Here is a 16,848-nt window from a genome sequence, read left to right on the forward strand (position 1 = left end):
ATGCCTGTAATAGCAGAGGTCTGGAAGCTGAGACAGGAAAACGATTTTGAATTTCAGGCCAGCACAGGTTATTTAAGGAGACTGTTTCCAAAACAAACAAAACAAAATGCTACCATCACGCAATCAAATGGCTTTATTCTAAATCCCAGTTTGTTTGTTTATTTGAAGGGTCTCGTGTAGCCTGCGTGGCCTCAAACTCTTTAGCCAGTGATGACCTTGAACTTCTGCTCTTCCTCTACTTCCTGAGTGCTAGGATTACAGGCATGCATGATACAATTCCTGGGATGGAATGTAGGAATACACGAATACTAGGCAAGGCCTCTACCAGCTAAGCTGTATCCGGTCAACCCAAGCCCCTTAAACTATGGGTCCTAATTCCAGAGGAGATCACATAGTAAATGTGTGTGTGGGGGGGGGAGAGGGATCACAAAACATTTGTCAACACTAAAAGATTTCTGAACACAAAATAGCCAAAACATAATTCAACAGGAGTTGGGGAATGAGCTTGGGGCGTTTCTGAGAGCTCGTGCACCAGGCAGCCTCACCGAGGCCTTGGTTCTGACCACATAGCATATGCACTTTGCACTGCACAGGCCGTCATGCCATTCAGCGCGACAATATTTCCACTCAGATCTGAGGTCATTGTAGGTTGTAAATCACAGCACCTCTGCTTTCAAAGAAACGATGGTTTAACAGTGGGAAGCAAAGACCATCATTCTTTAGCAGGCAAATAATAAACTAGTATGTTTTTTTATTTTATTGCATTAGGATTTTTTATTTTAAACAATGGTTGGTTGAGGGGCTGGAGAGAGGCTCAGGTTAGGAGCACTTGCCAGAGGCTGTCAGTTATATTCTCAGCATCCATGCCAGGCCACTCCACCTACTTGAGTCCCACAGGATCCAGCATTCCCTCTGCCCCACCTTGGGTTTCTGTACTCACATGAGCGCGCCCCTGTCCCCACAGACACATGTATATTGATAAATATTTAAACATTTCTGGTTGGGCTGCTGAACTTGATCTTTCATTTAAAAAAAAATCATAAAATGATTTTTGGCCTTGGATTAGGTCAGAATTTTGAATAAGTTCTGAAATGGCCTTTGACTGATTTCTCCTATTTTTGTATTTTATATATATAAGGAAAGCTGAATTTTTAGCATTGGTGATAAAAAAAAAATGTGGATGTGCTCTAAGAAACCCTGAAGATGCTGTGCTTTCTGTAGTATTAAATAGTCAGGATTGAATCCTTAATGTAAAATTAATCAAGCACCACATCTCATTAGTATGCAAATTTATTCATCTTTAATAGACAGTAAAAACATATGTATGCCAAAGAATTGCTTTAAAGTAAATTTTCTTATAATTTGTTGCCACTATAGGCTTGACCAGTTCACCTACTTTATGCTCATCGATACATGGAGTTGTATTAAAATTCCTCAGGGAAAAAGAGATTGTGAGTTCAAATGTTAAGGAAGTCCTGCTTGAAACCAGGGAAACTTTATCTTGGCAAAATTGACATTTGATCTAGATAAGTGTGTTCTTCGGTGTGGTTGTCTTGTTCTTTGTAGGATATTTAGTACCATCTGTGACCTCTACCCACTAAATGCCTTTGTTATCCCCCCAATTATGACAACCAAAAATGTCCTGCAGGCATTTCAAAATGTCCCCTGGGGAGGAAAATTACCCAAGCACAGTTGAACAGCATCACTCTCAGCTGTCAGCTATTTTAGCAAAGCGCTAATTGTGAGGGAACTTAAGGTTTCCCTTTCCATGGGAATTCACAATGGAGAAGCTTACCAAACCCACAATAATGAGTTCTCTGTTAATAGAGGTTTATTTCTGACTTGTCTTAAAGGAAAGGCTTCTAATGGTCTCTAAAAGGACTTTGGCTAAGTAATATCACTGAGGGCTCAGTTCAAGGAAGGCTTGTGACAGAATTTTGAAAGTGTTATAAAAAGTCAAGCAAAGCCGGGCGTGGTGGCGCACGCCTTTAATCCCAGCACTCGGGAGGCAGAGGCAGGCGGATTTCTGAGTTCGAGGCCAGCCTGGTCTACAAAGTGAGTTCCAGGACAGCCAGGGCTATACAGAGAAACCCTGTCTCGAAAAACCAAAAAAAAAAAAAAAAAAAAAAAAAAAAAAGCAAGTCCTTTGGGGGGGGGGGTTCAAAACAGGGCTTCTCTGTGTAGCCCTGGCTGTCCTGGAACTCACTCTGTAGACCAGNNTGGCCTTGAACTCAGAAATCGACCTGCCTCTGCCTCCCAAGTGCTGGGATTAGAGGCGTGTGCCACAACTGCCTGGCAAGTCCTTTTTTTTTTTTTTTTCCTTAAAAAATACTTATTATTTGTGTGTGTGTTTGTGTTTGTGTATGTGTTGGGGAGGGGAGCTTCCTGTGCCACTGTGCATGTGTGGAGTTCAGAGTCTGATCTCCATGAGTTGGTTTTGTCCCTCAAACCATGGATTGTGCTCTGTGTGTGTGTATGTGTGTGTGAGTCATGTACTTGGTATCACTATGTATATATTTCTATACAGCATGTTTTTCTTTCCTTTTCTTTCAGCCTCTATACCCCTAGGGTTTTTTTTTTTTTTTAATTTTTGATTTTAAGGCAGGTCTCACTAGGTCCCCTTGGGTGGTCCTGGGCACACTCTGTAGCCTCAGTGGGCCTCGAACCTACAATCCTCTTCCCCCCAGGCTCCTGAGGAGCTGAGACTTCAGGAGTCTTTCTTATGCACAAACTTCCTATGTTTTTCGTGTCCTTAGTGCCGCTGCCTCCCTTCACTCCTCTCTCCCTGCTTTAGGAGTTGTCTCACCTGCTGGAGGACAGAGAAGCAGAGTTCACTCCCAAGCCCTCGTGCTGTGCGAGCCTCCTTGAGTTAGAGCACCACCGGACTCTGCTCATAGAAGACCAGGAGCGGAAGCTGCAGGTTCTGCAGCTGCTGGCCGTTCTGTGTGAGAAGATGTCTGAGCAGATATTCACACACATCACTCAGGTGAGTGGCTGTCACACCTGGATCCAGCCTGCTGGTATTTTAGTAATTTTGTAATTTCCTTTACAATTTTTTTTTAAAATAAATGTTGCTTAACTGGGCATGGCGGTGCATACCTTTAATCCTAGTACTTGGGGGCAGAAGTAGACAAATCTCTGTGAGTGAGAGGCCAACCTTGTCTACAAAGTAAATTCCAGGCCAGCCAGGGCTATGTACTGAGACCCTGTCTCAAAAACAGCAGTTTAGAGTGCAGTTTGATGTCACCCTTTCCATGTTTCTTGGAATTCTGGTTAAAAATAAAGGCTCTTACTTAAGTTTACCAGCTGAATTCATACCAGCAGTCTTACATACTGCTCCGTGTGCTTAGCATGCTCCCGATGTGAACCTCACCTAAGAAAACTCCAAGAACTGCTTTACATGTTTTTTAGTGATATTCAACTTTGAGTACAAATAAACTCACCTAGTATTCTAAAAATATACCACTACCTATCTGGCTACCTCTTAGAGGCTTTGATTTAGCTTGCTGAAATAAGAGCCCTTCCTGAAGGCCTTTTTATTTTTTTATTTTTTCAAGTTGCACATGGGTCAGAGGTTATGAATGGAGGGCAGGAGTGATGGCTAACTCACTGTGCAAACACGAGAAGGAGCGTTTGGATCCTCAGTGCCCACCTAGACAGCCTGGTGTGACTGCGCATGTGCCTGTAACCCCAGATCCGTGTAGGTTATGCACAAAACATCTGAAGCTTGCTGACCCACCAGCATAGGGTCAGGCTCAGTGAGAGAGTCTGGGTCAAGTAAATAGGGTAGACAGGAATAGAGCCCCTGACATCCTCTCTGGCCCCTTCATACATACCAGCACATGTACTTACATATGTGCACATATGCCACACACATATATACACACATAAATTAAGAACAATTGGAATTCAAATTTGAAAAGCAAGTCTTACCCTTGCGTGGTTGTGCACACTTTTTGTCCCAGCACTCAAGGAGACAGAGGCAGGAGGATCTCTAAGGTCAAGATCAGCCTGATCTACAGAGCAAGTCCTAGGACAGCCAGAGCTACACAGAGAAACTCTTGAAAAACCAAGCAACCAAGCAACCAGACAGCCAAACAAACAAACAAACAAACAAGAAATTGTGAAGTGGGAACTTCTGGTTTCTTTGGAAAGTTAGTTATGTCAAATCATGTTTTGGTGGGCACACATGTGAAAGGATGTTTTGCTGAAGCAGACACAGGAAAGGACACGTGATGTTTAGAAAGAATATAAATATGACCCCACAGACAGTGGGAGCTCAAGCATCGGTTTGTCTTGCTTCAGCTTGCTAGTCTTTGCTGACAACACGGATGTATTGGTTTGCCTTACGTTGCATTGTTGAGCTTCACGTGTGGTGACTTCATAGAGGGAAACTCACCAAACAGCTTTTTCTGAGGCTCCTGTGGCTTTTTGCCACTTCAGTGGACTGGGCCGATTGGCAAGCCTCAGGGTTTCTTCTGGATTGAACTGCCTTCGCTGATTCTTGTGCTGTGTCTGCCAAGTGGACTGGACTGCAGCTGCTGGTTTGTGTGTGGTGTTTGCTAGTGGACCGGACAGAAAACAAGGAAGGTTGGGATCACCTCAAAGAATATTTCTAAACAGGTCCACTTCCCCCATATCCTGATAATCTTTCTTTTCCACCGCCTCTGTTGGGTGGTGGGCTAGAGGGGAGGTTGAACTCTTATAAAGTAGGCTGTAAAAACATATGCCTACGGGCTGGAGAGATGGCTCAGCGGGTAAGAGCACTGACTGCTCTTCCGAAGGTCCGGAGTTCAAATCCCAGCAACCACATGGTGGCTCACAACCATCCGCAACGAGATCTGATGCCCTCTTCTGGAGTGTCTGAAGACAGCTACAGTGTACTTACATATAATAATAAATAAATCTTTAAAAAAAAAACATATGCCTACAAAACTGTGTTAATAAGACCACTTTAAATTTCATGCATCCTCCGATTCACAGCTTATCTCCACAGCATCCTGTACAGTTTTAAGATATTCTAAAAACAGTGCTTTCAGCGTAGAGTTGCTTAGTGGGTCAGTTCCTGCAGTGTATTGACTGAGACATAATTTTTACTACCTTCTTTAAAAGTAGGAGATAAAAGTGAAAAATACATTGGCAATGCAGGGACCATATTTTACCACTTAACTAGAATTAGTTGTGCCTGACTGGTGAAGAGTCATTTGTAAGATGGTGTGATTGTCACACTTAAATCTGATCCTCCATGTCTTTGTGTGGTTGTCATTGTCATCTGCAGTCCGTGTTGCTAAGCAGCGTGTCACTGAGAGCTCCCGCTGAGAACGCTAGCTGCTGCCTGTCAGCTCTGGCTTAGCTTGCCTGTTTAATGGGAGCTGTGTTCCTGGTTTCTGCCCAAGCCCCTCACTCCTTCAGTTCACCGACCTCATGTTGCTCGGCAGGGTGATTTGTTTTGTATAGTTCCTGACAACTTCCTCATCCCGGCTTGTGTCTGTGTCAGGGGGCTGGGTGGAAGGGGAAATGGTTTAAAAACTGATAGAGCCTGTGCCTCTGCACTTACCTCCCTCACTCCTAATTAAGAAACCGTGGGGTTAGGTTGGCACAAAAGATGCGCTGACCTATCGTATCACCCTGCGCACAGGTTATTCAGAATGCACCAGAACAAAAGAACCCCCAGGAAGTAACAAAGTGTGCTTTGTGATCTCACTGCTCGCGATGACGTTGGCGTATTATTTTGAAGCCCATGAGCACGTTCACATGCACACACAGAGAGAAAATAAAGTAAATGTCATGTGGTTAATATTATCAGGAATAAAGATTTTTAGTATAAGGAAAATGTATAAAAACCAAAGAACTAGCATGAAATCCGTATACTCTTGAATTACAGTTGGAGACATTAGTGTGAGTGAATGATTAATGCTTTTCTCTGGAAACAATGGGTATTTCCTAGTGTGGTCCCCTGTCATTGCCAGGAACAGTGACAGGCAGCAGCAGCATTAAGTGCCCTAGTTCCAGAGTGGAGACTATAAAACCATTCCTACTCAGAATGCTCAGTGCTCTCTGGGATGAAGGTTGATTTGAGGTCTAGGGTAGAGATTGTACATTATGAGCTTCAAGGCAGCTTGATGTGCCCAGGCACAAGGAAGCCATCTGAATTTAATGGGGTCATGGCAGTAGCAGTCCGGAGCGACCTTGAAGGGACTCTTGTTGCAACACACCACACAACTGCAGCATTCAGAGGAACAATGGCTAGAGCAGACACATCAAAGATAGAAAATGAGGTTTTAAACCTCTCAGGATTCCTTAGAGATTGTCAGGGCCTCTGGTCGCTATTTTCTAAGTTGATAATCAAGGAGACTGAGGAAAGCACATGTCTACTAGCCTTTCTTGTAGTGATCCGATCTCCTCAGATACGCAATGGAGAATTTTCCATAGGAGAATCACAGGCTAGCGACTAGTTGGTAGAGTGCTTGCCTTCTGGGACAGTCACAGCCAAACCATTCAGAAGGACCTAGAAAACTACTTCTCAAATCTCTAATGATTTTATGGGTTTAGGGAATGATCACCATTGCCTGCAAATGGTTAGAAGGGCTGTGGATGGAATATTCTTAGGTTCCCAGTGAAATTGACTGCCCCCCTTTTATAAAAAAGTTTGAAGTAATTTTCAGTAATTATTCTGTTCAATTTTGGTTTTGGGTTTTGAGAGTGTTTCACTGCGTATCCCTGGCTGACCTGGAATTTGCTATATAGAACTCATAGAGATCCTCCTGCCTCTGCCTCCCCAGTGCTGGGATTACATTTGTGTACCACCATACCTGGCCTTTTCTTTTGTGTGTGTGTAGCATGTATTAATTGAACATATTAATGAGGACTATTTGTTGAGAGAATTTCCTAGTGAATACTCTGTTCTTACTTCCTACGTAGATATTGGAGTATAATTTTATTGTACTCTGTCAAATCTTCTTTCATGATTTCATTCCTCTGTGTCTTATTTTTCAGTACATTACAGGGTTAGTGCAGACAGCAGTGCACGCTGTGCCAAATATTTTGGACAGATTGGTCTTCGGTCACCATCGATGGCCAAACAGGTTGCCCTGTGTTCCCACATGTATGCAGTAGGAAGCATAGGGCACTTGGGAAGGATTCGACCTAAGCCCAGAACCTTGACCCTGAATCCAATTAAGGAAATGCAGACGCTAGAGTACTGTGTTAGCAAAGGCCGGAGGAAGCAATCAGCCAGGTCCAAACTGTGAGAATCTGCAGTGCTTGTGTGTCTGCTTCTTCACCAAATAGATGGCATAAAAAAAGGGGGAACCCAGCTGGGCATGGTAGTCATGCCTTTAATCCTAGCAATGAAGAGCGGAGGTAGGCAGATCTCAAAGCCATCCTGGTCTACATAGTGAGTTCCAGGACAGCCAGAGCTACATAGTGACACTCTGTCTCAAAAAAGCCTAGATGGATGGATGGACGAATGAGTGAGTGGGTGAATGGATAAATAAGGGAACCAGTACTAGATTCAGATAAATAACTGGGGGACTGGAGAGATGGCTCTGTCAGTTAAGTGCTTACCATGCAAACATGAAGACCTAAGTTTGGATCCCCATGTAAGAAGCTGGGCTTGGCAGAGTTCATCTGTAACCCCAACACTTATAAGGTTGGGGAAGGGTGGTGGAGACAAGTAGATATCTAGCTCTTACTACCCAGGCAGTCTGCTAATTGGTGAGTGTTATGTTCAGTGAGATACACTATCTTCTAAAGTCAGAAGCAGTAGAGGAAAATGCCTAAAGTTAACCTGTGTGCACACAAACACATGCACGCATACATTTAAAAAATTATAGGCAAATTGTGACTAGGCATGGTGGCATGTACCTTTAATGTGAACACTCAGGAGGTACGACAGGCTATGCCTGAGTCTCAGGCCTTTCTGGTCTACATAGACAGTTTAGACCCTGTCTTAAAGAAAAAGGAATTATATGAGATACTCCTTATAACAGTTGTGGACCAGGCATTAAACTCAGCTTAAAAAATATTTTTAAAAGAAAGCAAAGAATGTCATATGGCAGTAATTTCATTATGGAGTGTGTCAGATGGTGATTATTTCTGGAGGAAGATGGAATAAGGAAAAAGGATGGTAAGTAGGTGGCTGTGGAGAGCTGCATTGAAGAGATGACCTGTAGCCAGGGAGGGTGTGAAGACTGTTGCAGAGAGAGGGACGATACCCAAGAGTATCAGGACCAGCGAGGAGCCCAGTGCCAGTGCAGGGTGTGAGCAAGGTTCCTAGTCTCTGCCCGTTCAGAAACTACATCCTTTGTACACTGCTGAGTTAGATCACTGTAGTCAGCAGAGTAGAAATGGTTCTTCCTGGTGTTTTTCTTTTTTCGACTCTGTGTGTGTGTGTGTGTGTGTGTGTGTGTGTGTGTGTATGTGTGTGTGTGTAATAGACTCATTACAAAACCAGAACACAGAGAGAGGTGCCCATTATAAAGACAAGGTATTGACCTATTCTGGCAATCATAGGTCAGCATCAGCAGGGCAGATGTGTGTGCTTGTAGAGGTGAGAGTTGGGAAAGGAGACAGTTAACAGTTGGAAGCTACAGAACCATGGCTGATCAGCAGCCTGAGAAACTCGGAGACCGAGCATCTGCACGGAGAGAAGCATCAAATGAACCTCAACAGAGCTGCTGAAAAGGGAGCCAGGCATCAAGGTGGGGTATGCCCATAATCCTAGCACAGAGGTGAGACAGGAGGATTGCCACAACTACATAGTGACATCGTCTCAGTAAGCAAACAAACAAACAAACAAATAAAGAAAGAAAGTCTCTCCCTGAAGCAAGTGTGGCATTGCTTCAGAAACAGTGCGAGTAAAAGGGGCAGTGTGAGTTCCTTCTGCAGCAGCCTGGTCATAGCAGATGCACTAACTAATTAGGAAAGGGACTGAGTGCAGGTCATAACACAGTGTTAAGGCTATCTGAGACTTAGGGAACCCTTTGATTCTTTCCCCCACCTTCATATAACCCTTCTCTTCCCCAGCAAAACAATAGAGGCTTTAAAACTACTTTTTAAAAATGTCTTCTGTTGTACACATGTGTATAGGGTAGGAGTCACATGGAGGTCACAGGATGGCTTTGTGAGTTGGTTCTCCCGTCTTTACTTGGGCTCCAGTGAGTAGACTCAGTTGACCGGCTTGCATGGCAAGAAGTGTCCCCTGCTGAACCATCTCACCAGCTTAGAGGTTTCTTCTTACCCAGGGCTTTGGCTGTGGATTGGATGGGAGTCACATCTGAAGAGCAGGAGACTTGTGCTGTGTGGATGTGTCCTGTCTCATCTCTCCCCACCTGATTCTGCATCTACTGAGTCAACTGCTCATAATTACTTCACTCTTTAATAATAACATTAGGTATTTGCTGTTTACCAGGCTCCATTCTGAACCCATGACGGGTATTAACTCATTTAATCCTCTTAATGACCTATGGAGATGTGTAACTTGCTGACGAAGTGCTGACAGGGTGGAAGGGGCTAGAGGCTGACTTGATTGTGTGCATTTCAGCAGCCTCCTAAGGGATGCTGAACTCGAGGAACTCTGACTTGGGTGGGAGTCAATTGAAAAACTCCCCTGAGTTCCAAGAGGCTTCAGTCACTGAGGACCTCTTGGCTGGGCAGTCCTGTCAGAACCACAAAAAGTGGGAAGCCAGGTAAAGCTGCTGTCAAAATGGCCCTCCAGGAAGGAAGTGTGGTTGGACATTGCACTGATCCTACATGTGGGGGATAGGTCAAGAAGTTCAATCTCATCCTTGGCTACATAGCGACTGGGAGGGTAGCCTAGGCTCTATCAGAGTCTATCTCAGTGTCCTTCCAACAAACAATAAGGAAGTTTGGGAGAAAGGATATTTTTATTGATGACATACATTAATAAATGGCCCTTCCTTTATAGTTAGCAGTTCCTAGATTTTTAATATTTTTTCAATTCTTTGAATTTTTATACATTTATACGATGTATTTTATCATATCCATCCACTACCTTTGCTCAGCAATCCTAGAGCCCCGCCAGCCTTTTGTCTCTCTCAGTTTTCTGCTCTGTTGATTCTCAGTTGTTTGTTTTATGTTTACATGCATACAAACAGAAGTCTTCTGTTTCTCTGGGAAGCCCTGGCTGTCCTAGAACTTGCTTTGTAGACCAGGTTAGCCTTGAACCTGCCTCTGCCTCCCAAAGTCGATTAAAGCATGGCTTCCAGCCTTTTAAAAACAGGTACATAGTGGGTCAGGTGAGAAGGCTCAGTACATAAAGGTGCTTGCCACCAAGTCTCACAGCCTGAGTTCAGACCCTAGAACCCATTTGTTGCAAAGAGAGAACTCACTCCTAAACTGCTCTAACCTCCACACAAATGTGGCATGTGCACTTGTGGACACACACAGGGATAAACAAATGTAATTTTTTTTTTAAAGATTTATTTATTTATTATATGTAAGTACACTGTAGCTGTCTTCAGACGCTCCAGAAGAGGGCACCAGATCTCGTTATGGATGGTTGTGAGCCACTATGTGGTTGCTGGGATTTGAACTCTGGACCTTTGGAAGAGCAGTCGGGTGCTCTTACCCCCTGAGCCATCTCACCAGCCCCAAATGTAATGTTTTTAACAATAAAAAAATGCTAGTTCTAGCAATTAACAAATCTTGTGCTAGCATAGAAGCTAAATAAAAGCAAGGCACCCTTTAAAATTTTTTCCCTGGCTTAACTAGATGGCCCCAAATGGTTTATAAATCAGGAAAGTGTCAGGGTTAGAGAGGGAGGTGCATTTCCGGCATTGTTTCCATGCGAGGAACATTTAAATAACCTTTGCGTTTCCTGCCTTGTCCCAGAAGACAAGTGTTAACAGGCCGTTCTCCCGGCTGTAAGCTTGCAGTGAGGATTCTAGCATAGCATGTGATTTGTCCAGAGAGTTAAACATGCAGCCTTGCATGGTGGTTAGAGGCTTATTATGGCCTAACTCAACTTTCCCATTTTCAAAATGATATCTCCCCTTTGAGCCATTAATCCTGAATATCCACGTGTGCATGTGTACGTGCATGAATGCCTGTCTGCTGCTGTTTAACGGTGATTATACGAGGCTCAGTTCAAATGATGCTGACCAAATTCATTCCATTGAAAGGTTGTTGATAGTCTGTATAAAACCTTACGTATGAATGATGGTAAGTCTGTAGAAATAGGGACACTTAGAATTTGACTCTGGATTTCTTACAGGTTGATTGAGGACGCTGGCTTATAAATAACACCAGGAACCTTCTCCCCCGTTCATTGCTTACTAGAATGAGACTGTCACGTGAAACTGAGAACTCTCCGAGGAGGAAACCTCCTTCAGAGAACATTTTAGATGACCAGAAAGCACTGCTTACTTTTATGTATGCATTTGATAGTATATGTGCACTCTCATGTGTGCATGTGCGTGTGGAGCTAAGAGGGTGACCTTGAACATTCATTTTCTATCTCCTGCCAACTTGATTTTGAAGTAAGATATCTCTTGTCACTTGCTGCTGTGCTATATAAACCCCAGGCAGGCTGCCCTGTCAGGTTCCTTTCAGCTGGGCCTCCTTGACTTTGTAGTAATGCTCCCGTCTCTGCCTCCCGTGTCATTGTAGGAGTGCTGGGTCACAGACACGTGCTTCCATTTCCAGCAATGGGTTCTGGATCTAAACCTGTAATTAGGCTTACAAGGCAAGGCCTTTCACTTGCCTAGTTATCTCCCAGGCACTGAGTTTATTTTTTTAGAGTAGTTTTAGGGTCACAACAAAATTGAGCAGATACAGACGTTTCTCAGATATTTCCTGTGCCTCCCCATTGCTACCAAAGAGCAACGGCTTTTTAGAATTCTTTACCTTGTGTGTGTGTCTCCTGGGGACTCAACCCTTTCACCTGCTAGTCAAACAGTGTATCCTGAACTACATTCTGGGCTCTTTGTTGTAACTGAGGAATCCACATAACCACATCAGTGTGGCAAGTCTGCAGCTTACATCAGGGTTCACTCTGGGGCTTGTACTGTTAATAGGTTCCACATGTCTGCCATCCTCCTGTATCCTAAAAATAGGTTCACTCTCACATCTGCCCCCTGTACTCTCTCTAGTGTTATCCTTGCAGATCGCTTCTTCTCACTTTGTATTATTTCTCCTCACTAATATTCCTCCATGTCTTCTCATGGCTTGCTAGCACACCGACAGCAGTATATGACATTGTCTTGACAAGTCTGTTTATGCACTCACCTTATGGAGGTCATCTCAGTCACCTCTGAGCTTCGAGATTCATGACTAGCGCTGCTATAAACAACCATCTGCAGGCTCTCCTGTAAGCATAAGTTTCTACCGCCTTTGGAAAATGTCAAATGCAGTGGCTGGGGCAAAGGAGAAGTCGTTGCTTTATAAGTGATGGATTCTTGGGACAGAGTTTTTAGCTCAATGGTAGAACCCTTGCCTGACATGTGCAAGTACTTGCTTGCCAGTACTGAATTAAAAATGGATGGATGGATGGAGAGATGGATAGATAGATAGATAGATAGATAGACTGATAGATAGAAAGATGGATGGATGGATGGATGGATGGATGGATGGATAGATAGATAGATAGATAGATAGACTGATAGATAGACAGATAGATAGATAGATAGACAGACAGACAGACAGACAGATAGATAGATAGACAGACTGATAGATAGACAGACAGACAGACAGACAGACAGATAGCCAGGAGTAACAGATGCTTATACTCCCAGCACTTAGGAGGAAATCTGCTGTGTATCTATTGGGGGCTAGCTTGGGCTACATGAGACCCTCATCTCAACAGACAAGTACATTGCTTGCTTAGCATGCAAGAAGCCCTGAGTCTGATTTTCCAGCCACATTAACTGGGCTTAGTGACACATACCTATAATCCCAGCACTTGGGAACTGAAATCAGGAAGAGCAGAAGACCGTCCTTAACTACTTAGCAAATTTGAGGCCAACCTGGGCTATATGATTATATGAGACCCTGTATCAAAAAGAAAAAAGAGAGAGAGAGATCGACACTGTGCATGTGAAAGACTGGGAAGCTTCTGCATTGCTAAGCTCCTCCTGAAGGTGCTGGGCGGAGTGGGTTGTTCAGAGCGCTCTACGCTCATGGGTTGTCCTCTCCATCTCGACATTTGGCCATTACTGTTTCTTTTAAACCATCCTATATAAACTGTGAGGTGTAAAACAGAAACCCATGAAAACCAGCAGAGAAGCACGGAGCGCCGCGTCTGCTACCCGGGAGCAGCTGTGATGTATGTGCCCCTGTGATGCAAAGGGGGTAGTACAGACGTAAGATGGATGGACTCTACAGTGGCTTCCTGCCCCTCACTCATTCCAACTTCCTTCTCTGGCAGGTAGTGGACTTTGTAGCAGCAACACTGCAGAGAGCATGTGCAGGCCTGGCTCATGAGGCAGAGAGCGTCGTGGGATCCCAAACCCTGAGCATGTCCATGGGGCTGGTGGCTGTCATGCTAGGAGGAGCTGTTCAGGTGAGCATAAGTGTAAGCAAAACTTGAATGTTACATGGGGAAGAGGACCTGCCACCCTTTTTCCATACCTTCATGGAAAGCAAGAATGGATATTGCACCCAGGAGAACTGGGATGGCCAAGCTGGGTTGCTGATGAGAATCATCTCCAACATAGATGACAAGCCTGCCTCTTCACAGTGATCTGTGCAGATGTCATTGTCAAAAGGGCAGGGCACTTTCCCTCTTGGAAGGAGCTTGTTTTGGAAACAGTAAGCAAAGTGTTTTGCGCCTGAGGCAGACACTCAGTTCTCTGGCTCCCACTCTTCAAAGGGTTGGTGGGAAATCCCTAGCAACCTCCTGGTGGCTCAGATGGCATTGGTTACACAGTTTCACATTAGCTCAGGATCTGTTGTTGAGCATATACCATGCAGTATGCTCGAGCCCCTTGCCAGTCACTTTTAAGAGTTTTGTTTTGTTTTGTTTGAGACAGAATTGCATGTAGCCCAGGCTGGCCTCGGATTCAGTCTGGCGTTGTTGATTGATTTTCCTTTCCACCTCCCGAGAGAGAGCTAGGATTACAGGTGTGCACCACCATGGCCAGCTTAGCTTATGTGCTTTTTACATAATTAATTTCTAGGTTTTAAGATCTATTTCTATTTTTAACTTATGTGTGTGCATGTGTCTGTGTGTCCATGCGTGTAGGTGCCTGCTAAGACTAAAAGAGGGTGTCAGATCCCCTGAAGCCAGATTTACAAATGACTGTGAGCCTCCTTACTTGGGCACTGGGGACCACACACAGGTCCTTTGCCACCCACTGAGCCATCTCTCCAGCTCTAATTTATAGTTTTAAAAATTTATTCAAACATTATTGGTTATTATTTGCCACATGCCAGATATTGAGCTAAAAGATCTGGGAATATAGCAGTGGGCAAGACGGACATGGCTTATATCTCATATGACAGCCCAGGAAGGGAGGCACACACAGAATGACCATTTAAAAATATGATTAGAGTTGAGTGGAATCCCTCCTAAGAAGAGGGAAGGGAACGGAGAGGACATAACATCTAAGCTAGGCCGAGAGGTCGTCAGTGAGCAGATGGGATTTCACTAGACCTGAAGAGGAGTATGTGTGTGACTGGGTAGAACTCGCGGAAGGAAGCCTTTCATTAGAGAAGCTCATGCAAGGTCTCAGAACCAGAGAAAAGCCCTGTTGGTTTTCTTGAGGCACTGATAAGAGGAAGTTGTAAAGCCCCGGCGAGGTACTGCCAAAGGGAAAGGGAGAGGCAGGGCCAGACCGTGCTTGTGAGACCTGCGTGTGAGGGTGACTGGTTAAGGAGAGGCAGGGCCAGACCATGCTTGTGAGGGTGACTGGCTAATTGGGTGACACATTAAGCAAGGAGACTGCAAGAAAGTAGGCCAATGTCAGAGCAGGTATCACAGACTCAAGCTCATACCCGTGAGGAGGGAGCCCGCAGGGATACATTTTGAGTTTGAGCATTCAAATCTGGTTGATTCTTGACATACTAGATTTTGCTTTTCTCTTGACTTATTTTTTTGGCTCTGTGGTTTTTTGTGCTCTCTCTCTCTCTCTCTCTCTCTCTCTCTCTCTCAGATCAAACCCAGGGCCTTTCACTTCCCCCTATGTTACATCTCCAGCACATTAACAAGCGTGTCCAGCCAGCAGCCCACGGCCGACAGCCTGGGTCCCAGACTACAACATTATATTTTAGTGTCAAAAGGTGGGATACTCCTACCTGTTCCTAAGGAGAAAAAAGATTTTTATCTGGGCTAGTTGTCAATTTGAATCCCATTTCTCACTGGATTTACATTCCTAATTTTATATTTTGTATGTCATCTGAAAAAAAATAAGCTTTTGGCTAAGGTTCCGGAGTCATATGAAATGTAACAAGGAAGAGTTCACAGATGGAATAGCTTAGGTTGGATTGTTATTGGATTTAATTAGCTTAGTTGAATTTTGTTTTCTGATTGAATATTAATTTGGATAGTCTTTATAGGTTGAAAACATAGATTGTGTTTAATCTTCTTATTTAGTACTTATTTCAGACAATAGAACAAATGGGAAAGTAATCGCAGAAATCTCCTATTACTGCATTTTTAGAGCCCATTGTTGGAGGCCGTGCCTCACTTGCTATCTTTGCACAGCCCTGGCCCATCCTTGCCCTCCTGTGAGCCATCCTGACTCATTGCCACTTCCTGGGCTCCCCTGATTTTGCAGTTTAAGTGAACACACATCACCTTGTTTACTTTTGCCCTAGATTTGCTAATTTATTGTTTCCTGCTTGATTCATTCATTTATAAGAGTTCCTCTTCCTCCTCCTCTACTTTTTTTTTTTTTTCTTTCTGGTTTTCTCTGTTCTCTGTGTAGTCCTGGCTGTCCTAGAACTTGCACTGTATACCAGGCTGACCTAGAACTCATAGACCTGTCTGCCTCTGCCTCCTAAGTGCTGGGATGGCATGTGCCACCACTGCCTGGCAAAGGTGCCTTTTTTTTAATGTTAGATTTAGTTTATTTGTGTGTATGAATGTTTTGCCTCCATGTATGTATGTATGCCACGTGTGTGCCTGGGGCTGCAGGAGGTCAGAAGAGGGTCGTAGGATCTCCTGGATCTGGAATTTGGATGGTTCTGAGCCGCTATGTTGGATGCTAGGATTTGAATGCAGGTTTTCTGGAAGAGCACCCAGTGCTTTCAACAGCTGTGCCATCTATCTCTCCAGCCCCATAATGCTGGGTTTTGTCTTGTATTCACAATAAGGTCACACTTGAAAATCATGGTTGACTACAGTCACTCTTTAGAGCCTACAACATTTTCCCTGTTAGGAGTTTTTTTGTTTTGGCCAATGAAACAGAATCTAACAGCATCGGGCCTTTCTTCATTCCTTTCTGATTCATGTAAGTAAGTGATTATTAAAACAGCGTGTCTGGGAAGAGGAGTTAGTGTGGAGAAAGTGCAGGTTAAGATTGCTAACAAGATGACTGTAATTCCACATTCATTTTCTAAATTCCAGGCTTGGTCATCACTAAAGTATTACATTGGGGAGTCTCCCTGTCCCCCAAGAAGCAGTTTCTGCTTGGTGTTGTAGAGCCTGTGGGCCCTGCTATTGCCCTGGTTGGTGACGCTGAGCAGACCATTCTGGCCTTTCTTTAGGAAATGTATTACCTAAAGGCTGCACTCCTAATCTTTAGGCCCAGATATCATAGTAAGATTCACTACTGAGAGAGCAAAAGCTTATCTTTCTCTAAAGGGACATCCATCTTCAGCTTGTCCATACACCATACTATCCAGGTCTTCATGTCTCTTCCCTCCCCTCCCCTCCCCTCCCCTCCC

The 16,848-nt window shown here is 44.1% G+C and overlaps 1 protein-coding gene across 1 annotated transcript in view; it reads left to right on the top strand.

Moving 5' to 3' along the window:
• Positions 1-16,848, top strand: part of Tango6 (transport and golgi organization 6 homolog) — a 171,836-nt gene that overhangs the window by 39,513 nt on the left and 115,475 nt on the right. The window contains exons 11-12 of the mRNA XM_021169882.1: positions 2,795-2,986; positions 13,388-13,522. Coding sequence (XP_021025541.1) covers positions 2,795-2,986; positions 13,388-13,522 — 327 coding nt within the window. The remainder of the gene's footprint in view (positions 1-2,794; positions 2,987-13,387; positions 13,523-16,848) is intronic.

Source organism: Mus caroli, chromosome 8 (genome assembly GCF_900094665.2).
Source record: "Mus caroli chromosome 8, CAROLI_EIJ_v1.1, whole genome shotgun sequence".
Lineage (NCBI taxonomy): Eukaryota > Metazoa > Chordata > Mammalia > Rodentia > Muridae > Mus > Mus caroli.